The 17679-nt window shown below is 33.8% G+C and overlaps 1 protein-coding gene across 1 annotated transcript; it reads left to right on the top strand.

Annotated features, from left to right (window-relative positions):
• The first annotated feature begins 8236 nt into the window (after positions 1-8236).
• On the top strand, positions 8237-12388 carry LOC126703589 (uncharacterized). Its single transcript, XM_050402558.1, has 6 exons — positions 8237-8402; positions 9751-10681; positions 10792-10947; positions 11097-11186; positions 11378-11553; positions 12018-12388. Exons 1-6 carry the CDS (start codon positions 8268-8270, stop codon positions 12255-12257), a joined length of 1728 nt encoding a protein of 575 aa, XP_050258515.1. The 5' UTR covers positions 8237-8267; the 3' UTR covers positions 12258-12388.
• Positions 12389-17679: the final 5291 nt, after the last annotated feature.

Here is a 17679-nt window from a genome sequence, read left to right on the forward strand (position 1 = left end):
GATAGGATTTGCCTGAAAATATTACCTTAGTTTTCGTGAGGCTACTATTAATGCGAACGCAATCTTTTCAATCCGAGGGTACTTGGACTCAGCCCCTTGGAAAGCTTGGCAGACGTAGTAAACTGGGAGCTGTGTCTTGTCTTTTTCTCTAATTAGGGCTGCACTCATTGCTATAGTTGATACTGCCAAGTATAGGTATAGGTTTTCCCCTTGCTTGGACGGACTTAAAAGGGGTGGGTTACTCAGGTAACGCTTGAGTTCTTGGAACGCTGCTTCGCATTCATCGGTCTAGGCGAAAGCCTGCTTCAAAGTCTTCAAAAAGGGTAGACACTTGTCCGTCGCCATATTGATTATGGCTTCCTTGATGGTTCTGGGTGATGCCATATTGATTATGGCTTGCACTTTCTTCGGGTTTGTTTCTATTCCTCTTTGGGACACCATGAAACCCAAGAACTTCCCTGACGCTACACCAAAAACGCACTTACTTGGGTTCAACTTCAACTAGTATTGTTTGAGGGTAGCAATCGTCTCCCTTAGGTCGTCCAGATACGCAAGCTCTTCTTTACTCTTGACGAGCATATCATCCACGTATACTTCCATGTTCCTGCCAATCTGTTTGCTGAACATTTTGTTCACTAGTCTCTGATACGTAGCTCCGGCATTCTTCAGCTCAAAAGACATTACTTTGTAACAATAGAGTCCCTGACTCGTGATGAAAGCAGTCTTCTCCTGATCTTCTTCTGCCATCCTTATCTGGTTATATCCCGAGAAAGCATCCATGAACGACAGTAACTTGTGTCCGGCCGTGGAATTCACAAGCTGATCTATTCTCGGTAGGGGGAAACTGTCCTTCGGGCATGCCTTGTTCAGGTCTGTGAAATCCACGCACATTTTTCATTTCCTATTTGCTTTCTTCACTAGGATGACGTTTACGAGCCATTCAGGGTAGTGTACTTCTCGGATGAAACCTGCCGCCAACAGTTTGGTAATTTCGTCTGTAACTGCTTGGTCTCGTTCTGGGGCAAAGACTCTTCGTCTTTGCTGGATGGGTTTTCTTTTCGGGTTCACATTCAACTTATGTTGAATGACTTCTGGAGCTATGCCTAGCATGTCCTCGTGGCTCCATGCGAAGGCATCTCGGTTTTCTTTAAGGATTTGGATGAGCCTTGTTCTCATCTCAGGGCTTAACGTCGTCTCTATCTTCGTGGTCTTGGTTGCCTCTCCTTCGACTAGTTCCATTGTTTCCAAGGCTTCCATTTTTTCTTCGTCATTCCCTTCAATCAGCCATGTGTGATTCTCCTTTGCGTCCAGGACGGCTTGATAACACTCCCTGGCTAAGACTTGATCTCCTTTTACTTCGCTGATACCGTTATCCGTTGGGAATTTTACCTTCAAGCAATAGGTTGACGTGGCCGCTTTCCATTTGTTAAGTGTGGGCCTCCCAATGATCACATTGTAAGACGAGGGGCAGTCTACCACCAGGAAGTCTATTTGACCGGTCAACTGCGCCGGGTAGGTCCCCACTGTTACTGTCAGTGTCACTATGCCCCTAGGATATACCCTGTCTCCGTTGAAACTAACGAGGAGGGAGTCAAACGAACGCAGTTCCTTGGATCTAGCTTCAGTTGTTGAAAGGCAGGGAGGTAGATGATGTCTGCGGAGCTACCGTTATCCACGAGGATCCTTTTGGTATTGAATCTCTCTATATTCAGCATTATAACCAAAGGGTCATTGTGGGGCTGCTTCACTCCCCTGGCGTCCACTTCATTGAAGGACATGTTTCGGTCCGTCCATTACTGCTTGAACGGAGGTATCGTGTGGACACTATTCACTTGTCTCTGGTACGCTTTCTTGAGGGATTTAAATGACCCTTCTATGAAGGGTTCTCCGGTAATTGTCTTTATCTCCCTAATCACAACCTGTGTAGGTTGGAACGACTGTTCGTCACTCTTGGAAGAGGACCAATGCTGGCTCTTATTGCCGTCCCTGAACTTATTATATTCTCCCTTCTTCACGTATTTCTATAATTTGCCCTTCTGTATCAACTCTTCTATCTGTTCCTTTAGGTCCTTACAATCTTCCTTATTGTGTCCATGATCCTTGTGGAATCGGCAGTACTTGTTCTTGTCACGAACGTTAGGAGATGAGTATGATGGTCTTGGCCATTTGAGATAGTGCTCGTCCTTAATCTGCATTAAAATTTTGTCAACAGGTATAACTAGAGGGGTAAATCTTACCGTCCGAGGACCCTTGTCTTCTTTTCTTCTGTTCCCGTCATTATTTCGACGATCTGGGCGTTCCCTCTTTTGACCCCTACGCTTGTCATCCCTTCTTCCTTTGTCTCTTGGCTTTTCTACGTCCTTTATGGCTGCTAAAGTGTCTTCGGCATTCATGTACTTCTGTGCTTTTAGGAGCATTTCTGCCATCGTCTTTGGAGGATTCTTCGCGAGTGAAGCCACGAGATCTCTGGATCTCAGCCCTGCTTTGAAGGTCGTCAGCTGTACCTTGTCATCAGCTTCGTCTACCTCGAGGGTCTCCCGAGTAAAACGTTTTACATATAACCTCAAGGTTTCCTTTTTCCCCTGCTTAATGGTGAGTAAGTGGTCCGCTGGCCTCTTGGAACGCTGTCCCCCAATGAAGTGACGCAAGAAAGCGTTGCTTAACTACTTGAAGTTGTCGATGGACGATGTGGGCAACTTTGTGAATTATTCCCTTGCAGCCCCTTTGAGAGTGGTGGGAAAGGAACGACACAGTATTTCGTCGGGTGGCTGTTGAAGGCCCAACGTCGTTTTGAAGGTATTAAGGTGATCCTGAGGGTCTTTGAGCCCGTCGAACGGCTCAAGTTGAGGTAAACGAAACTTTGACGGCACGAGGCATTTAAGAACTGCTGTAGTGAAAGGCGAATCCGTGGCCCTTACCATTCTCTCTACGCTTCGGTCTGTCTTCTCCTTAATAGCATTCCTCAATTTGTCCATCTCCTTCCTCATCTCTCGAAGGAGATCTAAATTCTGCTCGTCCGGAGTAGTAGGTCTTTGATGAATACCCCTCTTATGGCTATTCCCTTCTCCCTCCATGTTATCCTTGGACTGACTCTCTTCCTGTTGAGCCTGTTGAACCTGTTGAAGCCGCAGCGTCATTTCCTGATTTTGTTTGGTGAGTTCTTCAATGATGGCCGCAAGAGCTTGAACTTGCTGGGCCAGGGCTGTGGAATCTAGATTGGATTCCATTTGAATGTAGGAGTTGATGGAAACTACGTTTTCAAATATGAATCTGAAAAAGTCATTCCCACAAACGGCGCCAAACTGATGAAGCGTAAGTTTGTTAGTCAAAAAAGGCAGATGGAACCGATCTTCAGCCTGGGTGATAGTGTCCTCAAGGTGGTCATCGGTGTGGTGCCTGCCACAAAGTCTCCGATGCCAAAGTCAATATTAAGAAGTTCACTCAGAAAGAATAATGTAATATGATAGAGCAAGAAATATAGCTGAGTATGTCTATGTACCTCCTGTTGGTGATGTGAGAGCTTTATATATATGTTGCCTTGGATTCTGACTGTTGCGGTTAATAATGGGACGTTAATGCCTTTCTTGGTAACGCCTTTGCTTAATAATGGAGTTTTAATGTACTTTCAACGGTCTGCGTAGTTGTTGTTGTAACCGTCCGAGGTGTTACTGGCGGTATTGAATGGTCCTGATATCTTTGTCAGTGATTGAGGCATTTGTTTCGGTTCGTCTATGAGGATGATCTCGTCCGTAATATTAGGTTTGTCGGTAGTTGATTTCGTCAGTCCCATCAGTGTATATATATCCAAATAATGAATTGGAAAATGTGAGTTTTTTAGAGGTTAATAAAAAGTTATAATGTGCTTGGAGAGAGAGAGAGAGAGATGGTTATCTCTTTCCTTTATTTAAGTAAGGAGAGGAGAATAAATATCTCTTTTTTGCTTTTTATTTTTATATTTCAAAATTTAAAATGGAAATAAAAGGAAATGATAAAAACCCTTATTTTGTTCACAATTTTAAAAAACAAATATAAATTGAAATCATAAAGATAAAAATTGAAAATTAAAACAATTTTAAATCCAAATGCTGAATCTGTAATTATAGAGTGTGGGATACTGACTCCTAATTCAAACCCCAAAATTGAAGAGGAATAATATCCATTTCTATTTGGGTTTTTTATTTAGCGGATTATAATAGAGATAAATTTTATTTATATTTTAGAGATTATACAACAACACACCAATTATCTCACTTGTTCACAATCAATTGGGAGTGGTGAATTTGAACCAAGTATGTCTTGTTAAAAATACCATAAAATTACAATTAGTTGAATTACAAAGTTTTTTTATCTCATCGAATAAAAGAATACATTAATAGAATAGAATTTTAAATAAATTACTAATATTATAATATTTTTTATTATAAAATTTATGAAGAAAATTTGGGTATAATCTTTTCTCTTCTCTATATACTTAAGAGGATTCAAAAAATTAGTTATTATATTTTTTAATTTCAAAAATACCTATAATTTAATTAACTTATCCTTATTCCAAAAACATAAAAATGAGGTTAAAATCATAAATTGATAAAAAAATTATTAAAAGAAAAAGAAAAAGTAAATCTACCCATGTTTATAAAATGACCCCCATGTTCTATAAAACTTCTCACTACCTCATGTACACAACCAAAGCTACCACCATATCCCTATTAAAAAAAAAGGTTTGATTTACCTCCAGTATTTTTTTAAAAATGAATCTTATTTTGTTTTAATGAAAGACTATCACATCACCCACTAACTAAATAAAATGCGAAGATTAAAACTTACTACCACTTGCTATTGTATATTTAAAACAAAAAGACATGTCTAGTTAAAAAAGAACTGGAGATAAGCCAAATAAAAAAGAAAAACTACCCCAAGTTCCTATAATTAAAAAAAAAAAAAAATCTACAAGAAAAGAGAGCCTCATTGTATGCGCAAAGTGTGTGGGATGAGGCTGGTTATCGTATCTTAGATTCCCTAATTATATTCAACAATTTTATTGACCAATGACTTATATTTATATGGTTAAATTTAATTTTCCATAAAAAAATAATGTTACTTTTTATACATTGGTCAACACATTATGGGCTGTTTGGTAAAAATATTTAAATATAGTTTTTTGTTTTACAATCCATATAATGGTGGGTTCCACACTTGAATTTATTGTTTAGCTAATATTTTCTAAATATAGTTTTCAAAAAACTGTATCCTATTTTCTTTATTTAAAATAGGATTTTAAAAACGGCTTAAGGGTGTTTTTAGGAAACAAGAAATGTTTTTAATAATATAGTTGTAAATAAATTGAAAACAATAGACCCCACATATTTGTTCAAACTCTTTTATCTCTTAAATTTAAGAGTTTATCTTTATCACAAAAAGAATCTCACACTTCAAATTTGAAACTTGTCATTAAAAAAAAAAACATGATGAGTTCTATTCTTTTATCATTATAAAAAAAAAAAAAAATTAATCTACAGATTTTACACGTTATTTTTTGTAAATATATATTTTTTAAATCTCAAAAATAGAAATGGTTACTCAAATAATTATTTTTGTTTTTAGTATTTTGAAAATTGTTCTTAAAAGTGGGAGCCAAACACGTAAAATATAAAAATTATTATCTAAAACTTGTTTCAAGTTCAATTTTTTGAAAATTGTTTTTATATTGTTTTGAAAACAAAAACAAAAAATCTTCCTGCAAATCAGACCCTTAATTATATAAAATTTAAATATTCATTATTTTTTTGTTGGTTAAAATTTAAATATTCATTATTAAAAAAAAAAAAAAAAGAGTGCACACTTCAATTTCTTAATCCTTCGTGCTCTCCGTAAACGACGCCGCATCTCACAAATCGTATAACCATGCACTTTTTGTCAGCGTGACACTACAAAAGCGCACACAATCAAACATAGTGAGAGTCACAGTCAAAGAGCGAGAGAGACAACACAGAGATTTGAGAGACCAAAAAGACGGTTAAAGCTCTAAGAAAAATCTGAGAATTCACACAAAGTTTTGGTAATGTTTAACTCACTCTAACTCTCTATCTTCTTCACATTTTTGGGTCCCAAAATTTTGATCTTGTTTTTCAATTCCATAACATGTTCATTTCTGTGTTTTTCACTGTAAACCAAAAAAAATAAAATTGTCACCTTTATTAGTGTTTTTCATCAATTCTATTCATGGGTTTTTGATGTGCATGGTTTTGTAACAATGTGGTTAAATTTTAGTACATATTGGGCTTAGGATTAGGGTTTTTAAGACACCCAAAAGTCTAGAGTTGATGACAAGTACTAAGAGTCATGATGTGTCAGTAAAAAATGAGTTTTTAGAACAGTTTTCTGGGTAAAGTTTGTTTCTTTATAATAATGGCACTCTCTGTCTTTATAATAATGGCTTTTAATGTAACTTATGTTACTGAATTGTATAGTTTTATGTGCCTTAGAATCTAAATTTGTCTTTATGTGGAACTAAAAGTGACTTTAAACCATAGGTTTATTTTTTAATTGTGTATTTCTTAAGTTAAAAAAAAAAAAAAAGAACCCTCTACAAATAATGACCAGTGCGTTTGGTTTAGGTTTTTGCTTATTTGTTAAAATATCTAGAAGAAATAAGATTTAAAAAAGTTGTACATGAAATAAGCTAAATGGAATCCCAAAAAAAAAAGCTACAAAGCAAGACTTTTTGGGGAAAAAATTATATATTTATTACATAAAAAAAATTCATATCTTATTATGAAGCTTCACATTTGGTGTATGATTATTATTTTTATTTTTATTTTTTGGATAATTTGATAGTTGGGATGTGGAATTTGAACCTTGAATGTCTCCGTTGAAAACACAAAACACCTAGAAGTTTCAGGCTCTTGGTAGGTGTACATGTTTAAGTTGCATTTTTTTTTTTTTGGTAAAAGAATGTCCCTTTAAGCCTAAATTTTTAAATTTTTTTGCCCCTTTTCCTGAGGTTTTTTTTTTGATATGTGAAAAATGTGACATGAACAATGAATTAGTTTGAGTTTACATTAATTACAATTTTTGTTTGTGGTTTTTTAGTTGGCATGGGGCGGGTGGTTGGGTGTGGAGGGCTTCTCTCTATGAATTTCCTTCAGGGGTGTTACATATCATATTCTTATATGAGTTATAAGAGGATATTTGTAGTGGTACCATTTTTATGAAAAACTGTTAGTGGTCCATGGCCCAGTAGAGTTTTTTAATGCATTGAGTCAGCTGGAATTTTAAGTCCATGAAAGCCTTAGGTAGTATTCGGAATTTGAACTTAGCAGCTCTTATGTGGAAAGTATTATACTTCTTGTCCATCTATGGGTTAAAGAAGGGATTGGTATTGATGTAAAGATTATTGTACTTGATCCTTTGTTGAAGCAATGGAATAACCATGTATACATTGTATAAGATGTTCGGCCTTTTATAGTGGGTAGTAAAGGCACCTTATTTGAATCATTTGAAATATGTTAAATACTACTATGATTATTATGATTATTTTGCGTTCTTGATATGTCATAGATTGCAGTTTGGATCTTTAACCTTTCCCCCCTTTGGTTGAGACCTTATGCATCGAATATTCAGTAAACAGTTATATGCATTACATAGTATTAAATTATTTTGTGTGTTTCATGAAATACAGTTAAGTAGTTAACATTTTTTAAAAATAAATTTTGTAGCTGAACTTGGATGATATTTTTCTTTTTATATTCTTTGGCGTTCATCAGCTTGGCAGGTTGATTTATGAAATCTGCATATGGTCACTGGACCTGATGGCATCTCCTCCCCTAATTACCAAGGGTTAGAGTGCTAGATTTTGGTTCAGTCCCATGCAAGTACAATGTTGTATCTTAAAAAAAAATTGATAAATATAACCCCTAACTGCCAGCTTTGGCAGTTGTGTTAAGGGTCAGGTTTTTGAATCACACTAATGTGGGCTTTTAAAAAATGCATATCTCCCAATAATAATGTTGTAGGTAGGTTAGTTATTTGTAACTGGGGCTCTTAAGTAATCCACAGTATTGCTTAAGCTGGAAATTCTGTAGTATGTTCTTGCAAAGTAGAGTCCCATGACTGCTATTATGCCACTTAAAGCTTACCCTTGTTTCTTTTTGTACTTTTTCCTAGGACATGATCTCCTCTTGGTTTCTTTTCTCTTCTCCTGAATCAATTTTCTTGTTGAAACCAAAATGTTTTGCAGTGGAGGAAGTGTTTAACAAAGTGGGGGGCAAATGGGTGGCAAGGTGGAAGCTTGTGTGGAGTGCACCCGGAAATGTTTACTGATTCATAAGAAGAAGAAAAATTCATCACCTGTAGTTACCTCTTTTTTCAAAGTCATGATTGGTGATCAGTTTTCTAAAGTGTTGGTATGATAACATTTTGGGCTTTTCTTCTCTCTTAGCCTCTCTAAATGCTGATTGCTGTCATTTTTATCTTCAGTGTTGAGTATGTTACTATGTTTGCTTCCCCAATGCCTCCTGCATTTTCGTATCATGGTGTTACCATGACTGAATTGCAATTGATTTAATATTGTTCTTTCATTCTCTTGTCATGGCTGAAGCACTTCAATTCTGATATATATTCTGAGTTTCTGACTGCTGTTTGAAAGAGATAACTCGATCCTTATGGAATTTTGTTGGATCTCGAATGAACATTTTTCCAAATGTTATTTGTTTCAGGGAAGGGTGCAAGTATAACCTGAGTTAATAAATTTAATTAGTTGAGTTTTTGTTTTTGACTACATTCGTTTACATTACTACTTCAATGGCCTTTATCTTTAATTATGTATTTTTCTATATGAGAGGCATATCTATTGCTACATTAAAAGTTCTCAATATGATTGAGATAGTTTATTAATGCATTGATAAAAATTTTATTGTTTAATATTCTCCTTTTCCTTCTCATTGTGTATGAAATTGAGTCAATTGAAATATTGCTTTAAAGAAGTACTAAAGTTGCATTGAACTGTGGTCTATACTCTATTTGCACCAATATGATGCTCTTAATTTTCTAGGGTTAAGGTACTTGTTCGGTTTTTGTATGGAGAGGTATTGAAAAATCTGTTTATCATTCAGTAATCTTTTTGTTTGATTTTTGTCCCATCCCATTGACTTCAAATAAAACCACTGTAGCCCACTAACTCCTACATGCTTTCCTTGTTTAATTGGTGTGCATAAAATACCCACTTTTGCAGTTGCTTAAACCCCCCTCCCCCTCTCTTCTCTTGTTCTTCTTCCCATTTTCTTTAAGTTGCAAAGAATCAACTTTTTTGTACTAAATGGCATGTTTTTCAGTTGTGACAAGGCACTTTTCCCTTCATCTCCTTTTGATATGTGTGAATGTGGTTGCATCCCATTAATTCTACTCTTCTTTTACATCAAAAGTCTTATAGCTGTTAAAAACTTATGTACTCTACTAGACGGGCACATGGAAGAAGAATCTTATTTCATACTAGGTCTAACTCTATTGTGTTATATATAATGCATACAGCAGTTTTTATTATCTGCTGAAAACTGGTGTAAAGTATGGGGTAAAGGGACTTCTCTCCGACTGACATGCTATACAACTTTTCCCTCCGAGTGATAATGATCTTTTTTGTCTTAGTAATGATGTGCTCCTTGTAGATCTTTTTTTTTTTTTTTTTTTTTTTTTTTTTTTTTTCTTCTTCTAATGAACTATTCGTGTATCCATTCTGAATGTGTCATTCCATTGCAGTTTCTACCTCCTAAATTTGCTGCTACAATATCAGCATTGGTCAATCAGAAAACATTTCTCGAGGACACAAGTGGCCGGCAATGGAAAGTAACGATATCCATTGTTGATGGCTCTCTTGCTTTTCAACGAGGGTGGAGTTCTTTTTCATTAGACCATGGCCTAGAAATTGGAGATTTTTTGGTGTTCAATTACATGGGATCACACTTTGTTGTTAATGTATACAATAAAACTGGATGTGAAAAATTACTCTTTCCTGAAAACAGCAGTCCGAAGAAACGAGCTAGGACTAATTGCAATTCTACTGCCAAACCTAGCCAATGGCACACAAATGATGAAGATTCAATGAACAAACAGGGCTCAAGCACCTCTGCTGTATCTATGTCAGGTGCAGAAATAAGTCAAAGTCAATGCACGATGGAAGTCCCTGAAAATCCTTCCAATCATGAGGATATCATCCAAAGGCCCAAACCTACATCAACAGCAGAATACTGTGAAGAGACATATTACATGATTGATCGAGATGTGGGGGACAGACAAGATGACAGAAGCTCTATGATGGACTTGTCTAAATTTGAAATGAAGAATATCAACTCTGTTGCCGATGTTACCAAAAAGTCTGCAGCCAAAGATGTGAGATCTTCTACTTCACAAATGTTTCTTACAGAAACCTGTTTATTTGATAAGGATCCAGTGACCAGTGGGACAGTGAGTAAAGTAGGAAATATAGATGCATCAGAGATTGAGAGAAGTCATTTTTTCGCAAAGCTAGAGAAAAAACCATCCCTTCCCAATAAAATTTTTTGCAATGACAATACATCTGGGCATCTCTTCACCACTTCTGCAGTGACGCTTGACAAAAATAAAGAGAGAATTTCTGACATATTAAATACAAAGTGCCAGATTGCTGGGGAATCAGGTGACAAAGTTTCAAGTAAATCACTTCTATTTGTTTTCTTTTCAGGATTTCTTGTGTTTATATACCTTCTAATCTTTTCATTCATGCTCTGATAATTGGATGGTTTGTGTTTGAAAATCTCTCAGAGTCATTAACACTAAAGAATCAGGTGTTTATGTCCTCAAAGGAGCATGCTTTGCTCAATGACATTGACAGTTGTCGATCTGCTGCACAGAAATTTATTGTTATGTCAGAGTCCTTTGGTGTTCCTAATAACTTTGAGAGGCAGAACTGTCAAACTGGTTTGTGTCCTCTGCAATTGCATGTTCTATTCATGCTTGTTGGGCAGCATTGTTTCTTCTCAAAAGCTATATATTTCATCATGATTTATGATGATTGTTTAATATGTTTTACCTGATAGCTAAACCAGAAGTACTGCCATTTTGAACAGGTGAATTGATAAAAAACCTTAAAAAGGAGGCTGTGGAGATAACTCCAGATTTGCGCAGTCATAAGGAGAGAGGAGGTCAAGAAATATATGGTCAAGTTTTATATTCACCTGTTGATGTTGGTTAAGGACTAAGGCTTGGTTGTTGTTGTTTAAGGAGTCACTGCTTTTTTTAAAGCTCAATATGTGTTTGCATGCATTAACTTGCTTATGTGTTTTGTGTCAAATTTTTTTTTTTTTAAATTATTATTTCTCTTTATAACTTGGCTTGTAATAAAATGCAGGGAAGGAGTCAAAGGTCATCAAGGAGGAGTTAATTCAGCGTGCTGATACAATTGTTCGAGATAATGATATAGGTCTTAGAACGGTGAAAGCTGAACCTTTTGACTCAATTGGGATTTCCTCACCGAATTCAGCCAGTATCTCCGGTTTGGTGGCCACAGATAATAATTCTTTTCTTGTATGTTATTGTTAGCCTATTGAGTTAGCATTTCTTTATGTTGCTACTATCAGCTTTTTAACCGATCTTACACAACTAATTTGATCTAAATCAACTATATTATCACATATTGCAGTTGTTGAGTTTTGTTTCAGTGATCCTATTATTTCTTCCTAAATATTGTCATTCCTATTGCTGATAAGGGGCACCTAGAAATTATATGCTTCTATATAATCAATTCTACCCTTTTTGGTGGCACTCTTTTCGATTCAATCTGAAAGATTTAAATCATAACTTTTAATCAATATATGGAAACATTAACACTATTATCATTTAACTGTAGAACACACTATATGAATGAATACGCATTACACGCACGTGTATTGATTTGGAAGATTTAAATACGACCTTTTAATCAGTATGTGGTATGGGTGATTCTTTTTGTATCTACTGATTATTTTCACCTTCCTCTTACACTCATGCAGGAGTTGTCCACATGCTTGCTGTATTCTAAGGGAAGAGTGAGAATGGATAGGAAGGTTGTCTATCTGCGAGATTCAGATATGAAATTGTGGCCAGTCCTCTACCATGACAGACACAGTCTCAAGCTTTTGGCAAATGGATGGGAATCTTTTAGCGAAGCGAATAAAATTCAAGCTGGAGATGAGTGTGTTTTTAGTCTTGAGAGTGAGGGTATATATGGTGTCCAGATTATCCGAAAGTGAAGAAGGTAGAGTTGGTTCAAGCCTCACACTGTATAAATTCACCACTATTTTGTGAAGAACTCTTAGAATTGTATATCAGTGTTTGTGGACCCTTAGACCAGAATTTAGTCAGAGTAGTCATGTTTTCTATCTTTGGAGTTTGATTGTTAATTTCTAAGATTTTTTTTTTGATGTGTTTGGGTCAAAAGCTTAGTTTATGATGTTACAAGAATAGTAATTGTATAAGTAGTCCCATTAAAAAAAGAAAAAAAAGAATAGTAATTGTAACTTGTAACTGAGAATCCTATTGGATAATAGGTGGCAACATGAATAGGTTAAAGTAGGATTGTGTATATTTTGATAGGCACTCCAAGCAATTTTCATGGTTCATAGGGAAGTGGTATTAATAGAATTTGAGAAATTGCGCCTGAGCAATAATTTTCCACTTGTGACTGAATTTGGGAATTAATTTTCGCATATCCTTTTTTCTTACAAAAAAACCCATTAACATTTCCTTCTTGAACAAACTTTTTGGTCAATAATTTCATTACTAAAATGAAATTCTAATCGATGTTTGTGAAGCTTTTGTCAAAGCTTTGACCCTTTGAGGGGGCAATGGTTAGACGTAGATTATATATAATATATTAATGTTGTGTTTTGGCTGCAAAATTACAGTTTGATATAGTCACCCGAGCGGACAAAAGGAATATAAAGAAAGAAAGAAATAAAAATTTGATTTTACATTTTATCCTATGAGTTAGTAATAAATGGTTTTCTTCACTTTTTTTTTTTTTTTTTTTTTTATATATATAAAATTGTTCCTTAATTTTTTTTCCTTAAAACATTTGGGCGAATTAAAATCCAAATTCTCCTCCATGCAAAAATAATGTCACTTTAAATCATAAGAATTTTGACAACCATTAAAATTTTATTAACTAATCACATAAGATCATCATTTTGCGGAACCCCAATGTAGTTCTAGCCACTAGGAGAGGGCTTAATTCATGGCTCATACTAGGGGTGGCAAATGGGTTGGATGGGTAGGTTTTGGATTGTATGTATAATTATCTATTTATTTATTTATAACTCGTTTATATATAAATTAAATATCCATTATCTACCTAACTCATTTAATTTAGTAATCTACCCATTTAACTCAATATGAGCAAAATACCTCTAAAATTAATTAAATGACACATATTCTCTTAACCTTCGAAATTACCAAAAACCCTTGGACATCCAAAATTACCAAAATACACCTGGAATGTCTAAAATTACTTTAAAAACTCTAAAAATCCAAAAATTCCCAAGACAATAACATTTGATTAGTGACAAATAGCACTTTTTTTTTTTCTTTTCCTAATGGGCAAATCAATAAGACATTTTTTTTAAAATTTAATTTTAATTGTATCATTGTTATTGAGGAAATGAATGAATCACTGTTATACATTTATTACTCTCCCTCTCTTTTTATTTATTTATTTTTTAATGTAATATAGAAATTCTACTCTAGCCTAATCTAAGTGTATATGTGTGTGAAGTTCCCTCCTAAAGACTTGAACCCTGACCCTTGCCTCCCACACTCCACAAGCACTTATACTTGTGGAGTGACCACCGCACAGTGGTATTACTCTTTTTCTTGACTTTGGTTTAGTATAGTTTTTGCATTTATAGACTTATCTCTCTCTCTCTCTCTCTCTCTCTCTCTCTCTTTATTTTCCTTAATTTGAAGTCTTGACCTATTTGGTTACTCGGAAAATCTAAGGTAAAGAATCTAATTCAGTAGAAAAATCACAAGAACTTAACTATGAAGTTGAATTCATTCTTAGCTGAGTGAGAAAATGAATGAAAAAAAAAAAAAATCACTGGGTAGGGTTTGTATTTTGACGTTAAGGAGAGAGACAAAGAGCTTGTGAATGTTTTTGATTTAGAAATTTAGATTTTCTGTTATTTATTTAAATTTTAGATTTTAGATAGGTATTTATTGGGTATTAGTAGGTTTATCTATTAAGACCCATATAGTTAAATTACCTAATGAGTCTTTTACTCATTTAACCCAAATATTCAAATGGGTTGGGTTAAGACTTATCCAATTTAGGTGGATCATAGGTAGGTTCATGGATATAGATAAAATTTGTCACCCCTACTCATACATGTAGTGTTATCTTATAGCTGAGTTATGGACTTTTAAGACATTATTTTTGGTATTTAAGTTCAAAAAAGGCATTAAATGCAAAAGTAATAGTTGATTTGATTTTTAAATTAAATTGTTCTACAAATCTTTACTTTCTCATATGACTTGAGTAGGTTCTAAAATCCCTTACACTTAGTTATTTTTGTTGAATTCCTCATACTTGGATTAAAAAAACTGGAGGTGAATTGTTATGTGACCAACTCGAGTTATATTCTCTCATCAATGCACTCTCCTTTTAGATATGGTATTTTGTGCAATGGTTGTATATAACATTTCATTTAGGTTTGTAAGTGAACCATGTCATTTATGATTTATGAATAGTTCAAATTCGATTTAAACAAAAACTTCTTATTTTTGTTGCTGTTAAAAGCAAATAAATTCACCAAAAGAGGGACAATTAAGTGGATGGAGGACACAATTTAAAGTTTAAAGTAATAACTTTTAGTTTATGCAAGTATTGTGTGTGCACGCGCCCACGGGGGTGGCGGGGGGGGGGGGGGCAAAAAACCAATTTCAGTTATGGATTTAGATTAAAAACCTGTAACAACTTGCCACTTAAGATTTTTTGTGAAAATGTTAGAAACGTAGCATTTCTCATAAATAAATACTACTCCCTCCGTCTCAATTGTTTGTCATGTTTGAAAAGTCAAATTTTTTAAGGGAACATCATTTATTGTCTTGTCTGCCTTATAAAAATGTATAAGTTTACAAAACTACCCTTAAATAAATTTATCCATTTTTTTAAAAGAGTTATTCTCTTAATGAGGCAACTAAAATACTATTAAATTATATATATAATACTATTAAATTATATATTAATTAATATATATACACACACACATTTTAGGTGAGACAAACAAAACTGTTCTCACCTCAAATGTGTATATGTATATTTTAAATTAATTATATATAATTTAATAGTATTTTATATATAAGAATTGCGACGTTTGTTTTGAAAACAATTTTGTTTTGTTTACCAAAAAAAAAAGAAAAAGAAAATAGTTTTGTTTGTCTCACCTAAAATGTGTGTGTATATATATATATTAATTATATATATATATATATATATATATATAAAATTTAATAGTATTATATATATATATATAATTTAATAGTATTTTAGTTGCCTCGTTAAGAAAATAACTCTTTTTTAAAAAATGGATAAATTTATTTAAGGGTAGTTTTATAAACTTATATATTTTTATAAGGCAGACAAGACAATAAATAATGTTCTCTTAAAAAACCAATTTCAGTTATGGATTTAGATTAAAAACCTGTAACAACTTGCCACTTAAGATTTTTTGTGAAAATGTTAGAAACGTAGCATTTCTCATAAATAAATACTACTCCCTCCGTCTCAATTTGTTTGTCCTGTTTGAAAAGTCAAATTTTTTAAGGGAACATCATTTATTGTCTTGTCTGCCTTATAAAAATGTATAAGTTTACAAAACAACCCTTAAATAAATTTATCCATTTTTTTAAAAGAGTTATTCTCTTAATGAGGCAACTAAAATACTATTAAATTATATATATAATACTATTAAATTATATATTAATTAATATATATACACACACATTTTAGGTGAGACAAACAAAACTGTTCTCACCTCAAATGTGTATATGTATATTTTAAATTAATTATATATAATTTAATAGTATTTTATATATAAGAATTGCGACGTTTGTTTTGAAAACAATTTTGTTTTGTTTACCAAAAAAAAAAGAAAAAGAAAATAGTTTTGTTTGTCTCACCTAAAATGTGTGTGTATATATATATTAATCATATATATATATATATAAAATTTAATAGTATTATATATATATATATATATATATAATTTAATAGTATTTTAGTTGCCTCGTTAAGAAAATAACTCTTTTTTAAAAAATGGATAAATTTATTTAAGGGTAGTTTTGTAAACTTATATATTTTTATAAGGCAGACAAGACAATAAATAATGTTCTCTTAAAAAATTTAACTTTTCAATCAGGACAAACAAATTGGGACGGAGGGAGTAGTATTTTATATATGAGAAGTGTTACGTTTCTAACATTTTCACAATACTTTCACAAAAAATCTTAAATGACAGGTTGTTACAGGTTTTTAATCTAAATCCATTACTGAAATTAGTTTTTTACCCAGCGTAATAGCTTGTAACAACAGCAAATCACATATAATAAGTTATTATTGGTTTTAAATTGAATCCACAACTTAAATTAATTTTTTGCTTGCTCATAACAATTAATAACAACATATTTATTGGGAAAAATATTTCTCTTATTATTATCCCAAAACATTTGTTGTCTCTTAAAACTTTCATGGTTACATCACTACACACCGTTGGTGCGATGATCCTTTCACAAGTGTAAGTATTTGCAGAGTGTGGGGATAAGGGCCAGGACTCAAGTCTCGAGAAGGAAGTTTCACATATACATACACTTAGATTAGACTAGATTAAAATTTCTATATTGTAAAAAAAAAAAAAAAAAAAAAAAAAAAAAAAAAAAAACTTTCGTAGTTGCCCATTTCCTTTCTATTTTAATATTCAAAAAAAAAAAGAAAAAAAGAAAAGAGCGCCAGTGCGCCACTTTCTATTTTCTATTACTTCCTCAGCAAGTCAAAAACCCAGAACCCGTCTCTGTCTCACACTGCCACTGCTCTCTCATTTCGGATTCCGGCAAGTACTTCTTGCTCTTGTTCTAAAATGTTTATTCTTTCTACGTTTTAGTATGTGTTTGATAATCTTTGAATGTTCATATAATGTTCCTCAGACCGCCGTTCACCACTGGCCTCATCTCTTTCTCCTCTTTTCATTTTTTCACTGCGAGGCATCCAATAAGGCCGAATTCATCGCCTCGCTACTTCGCCGTTGATCACCACCACGAAAAACGGAGGTGAATCTTGGTTTATCCACCGCTAACTTCGAGTTTGAGAAAGAAATTGTGGTTTGTTGTGAAATTTCTTTGTGTTTTGTGGGTTTGTGTTTGTAGGTTTATAGGTTTGGCCGGTGATTGGGTTTAGCGGGTGATGTGGGTTTAGCGGGTGATGTTGTGCTCAATGGGAATGATCTTAGGTGGTTTTCGGTGATTGGTTGTATGAGTTGTTTGGATTGTGATCGGTGGCACTTTGGTGGTGAATGCCAGTGGTCATGGTGTTGAAGACTTGAAGGTGGCACCGTGGGTCTCTGATGGTGTTTCTAAGGGATGGAGAACAGAAAAAAGAAAAAAAAAATTATAAAAGAGAGAGAA

The sequence above is a fragment of the Quercus robur genome, chromosome 10 (genome assembly GCF_932294415.1).
Source record: "Quercus robur chromosome 10, dhQueRobu3.1, whole genome shotgun sequence".
NCBI lineage: Eukaryota > Viridiplantae > Streptophyta > Magnoliopsida > Fagales > Fagaceae > Quercus > Quercus robur.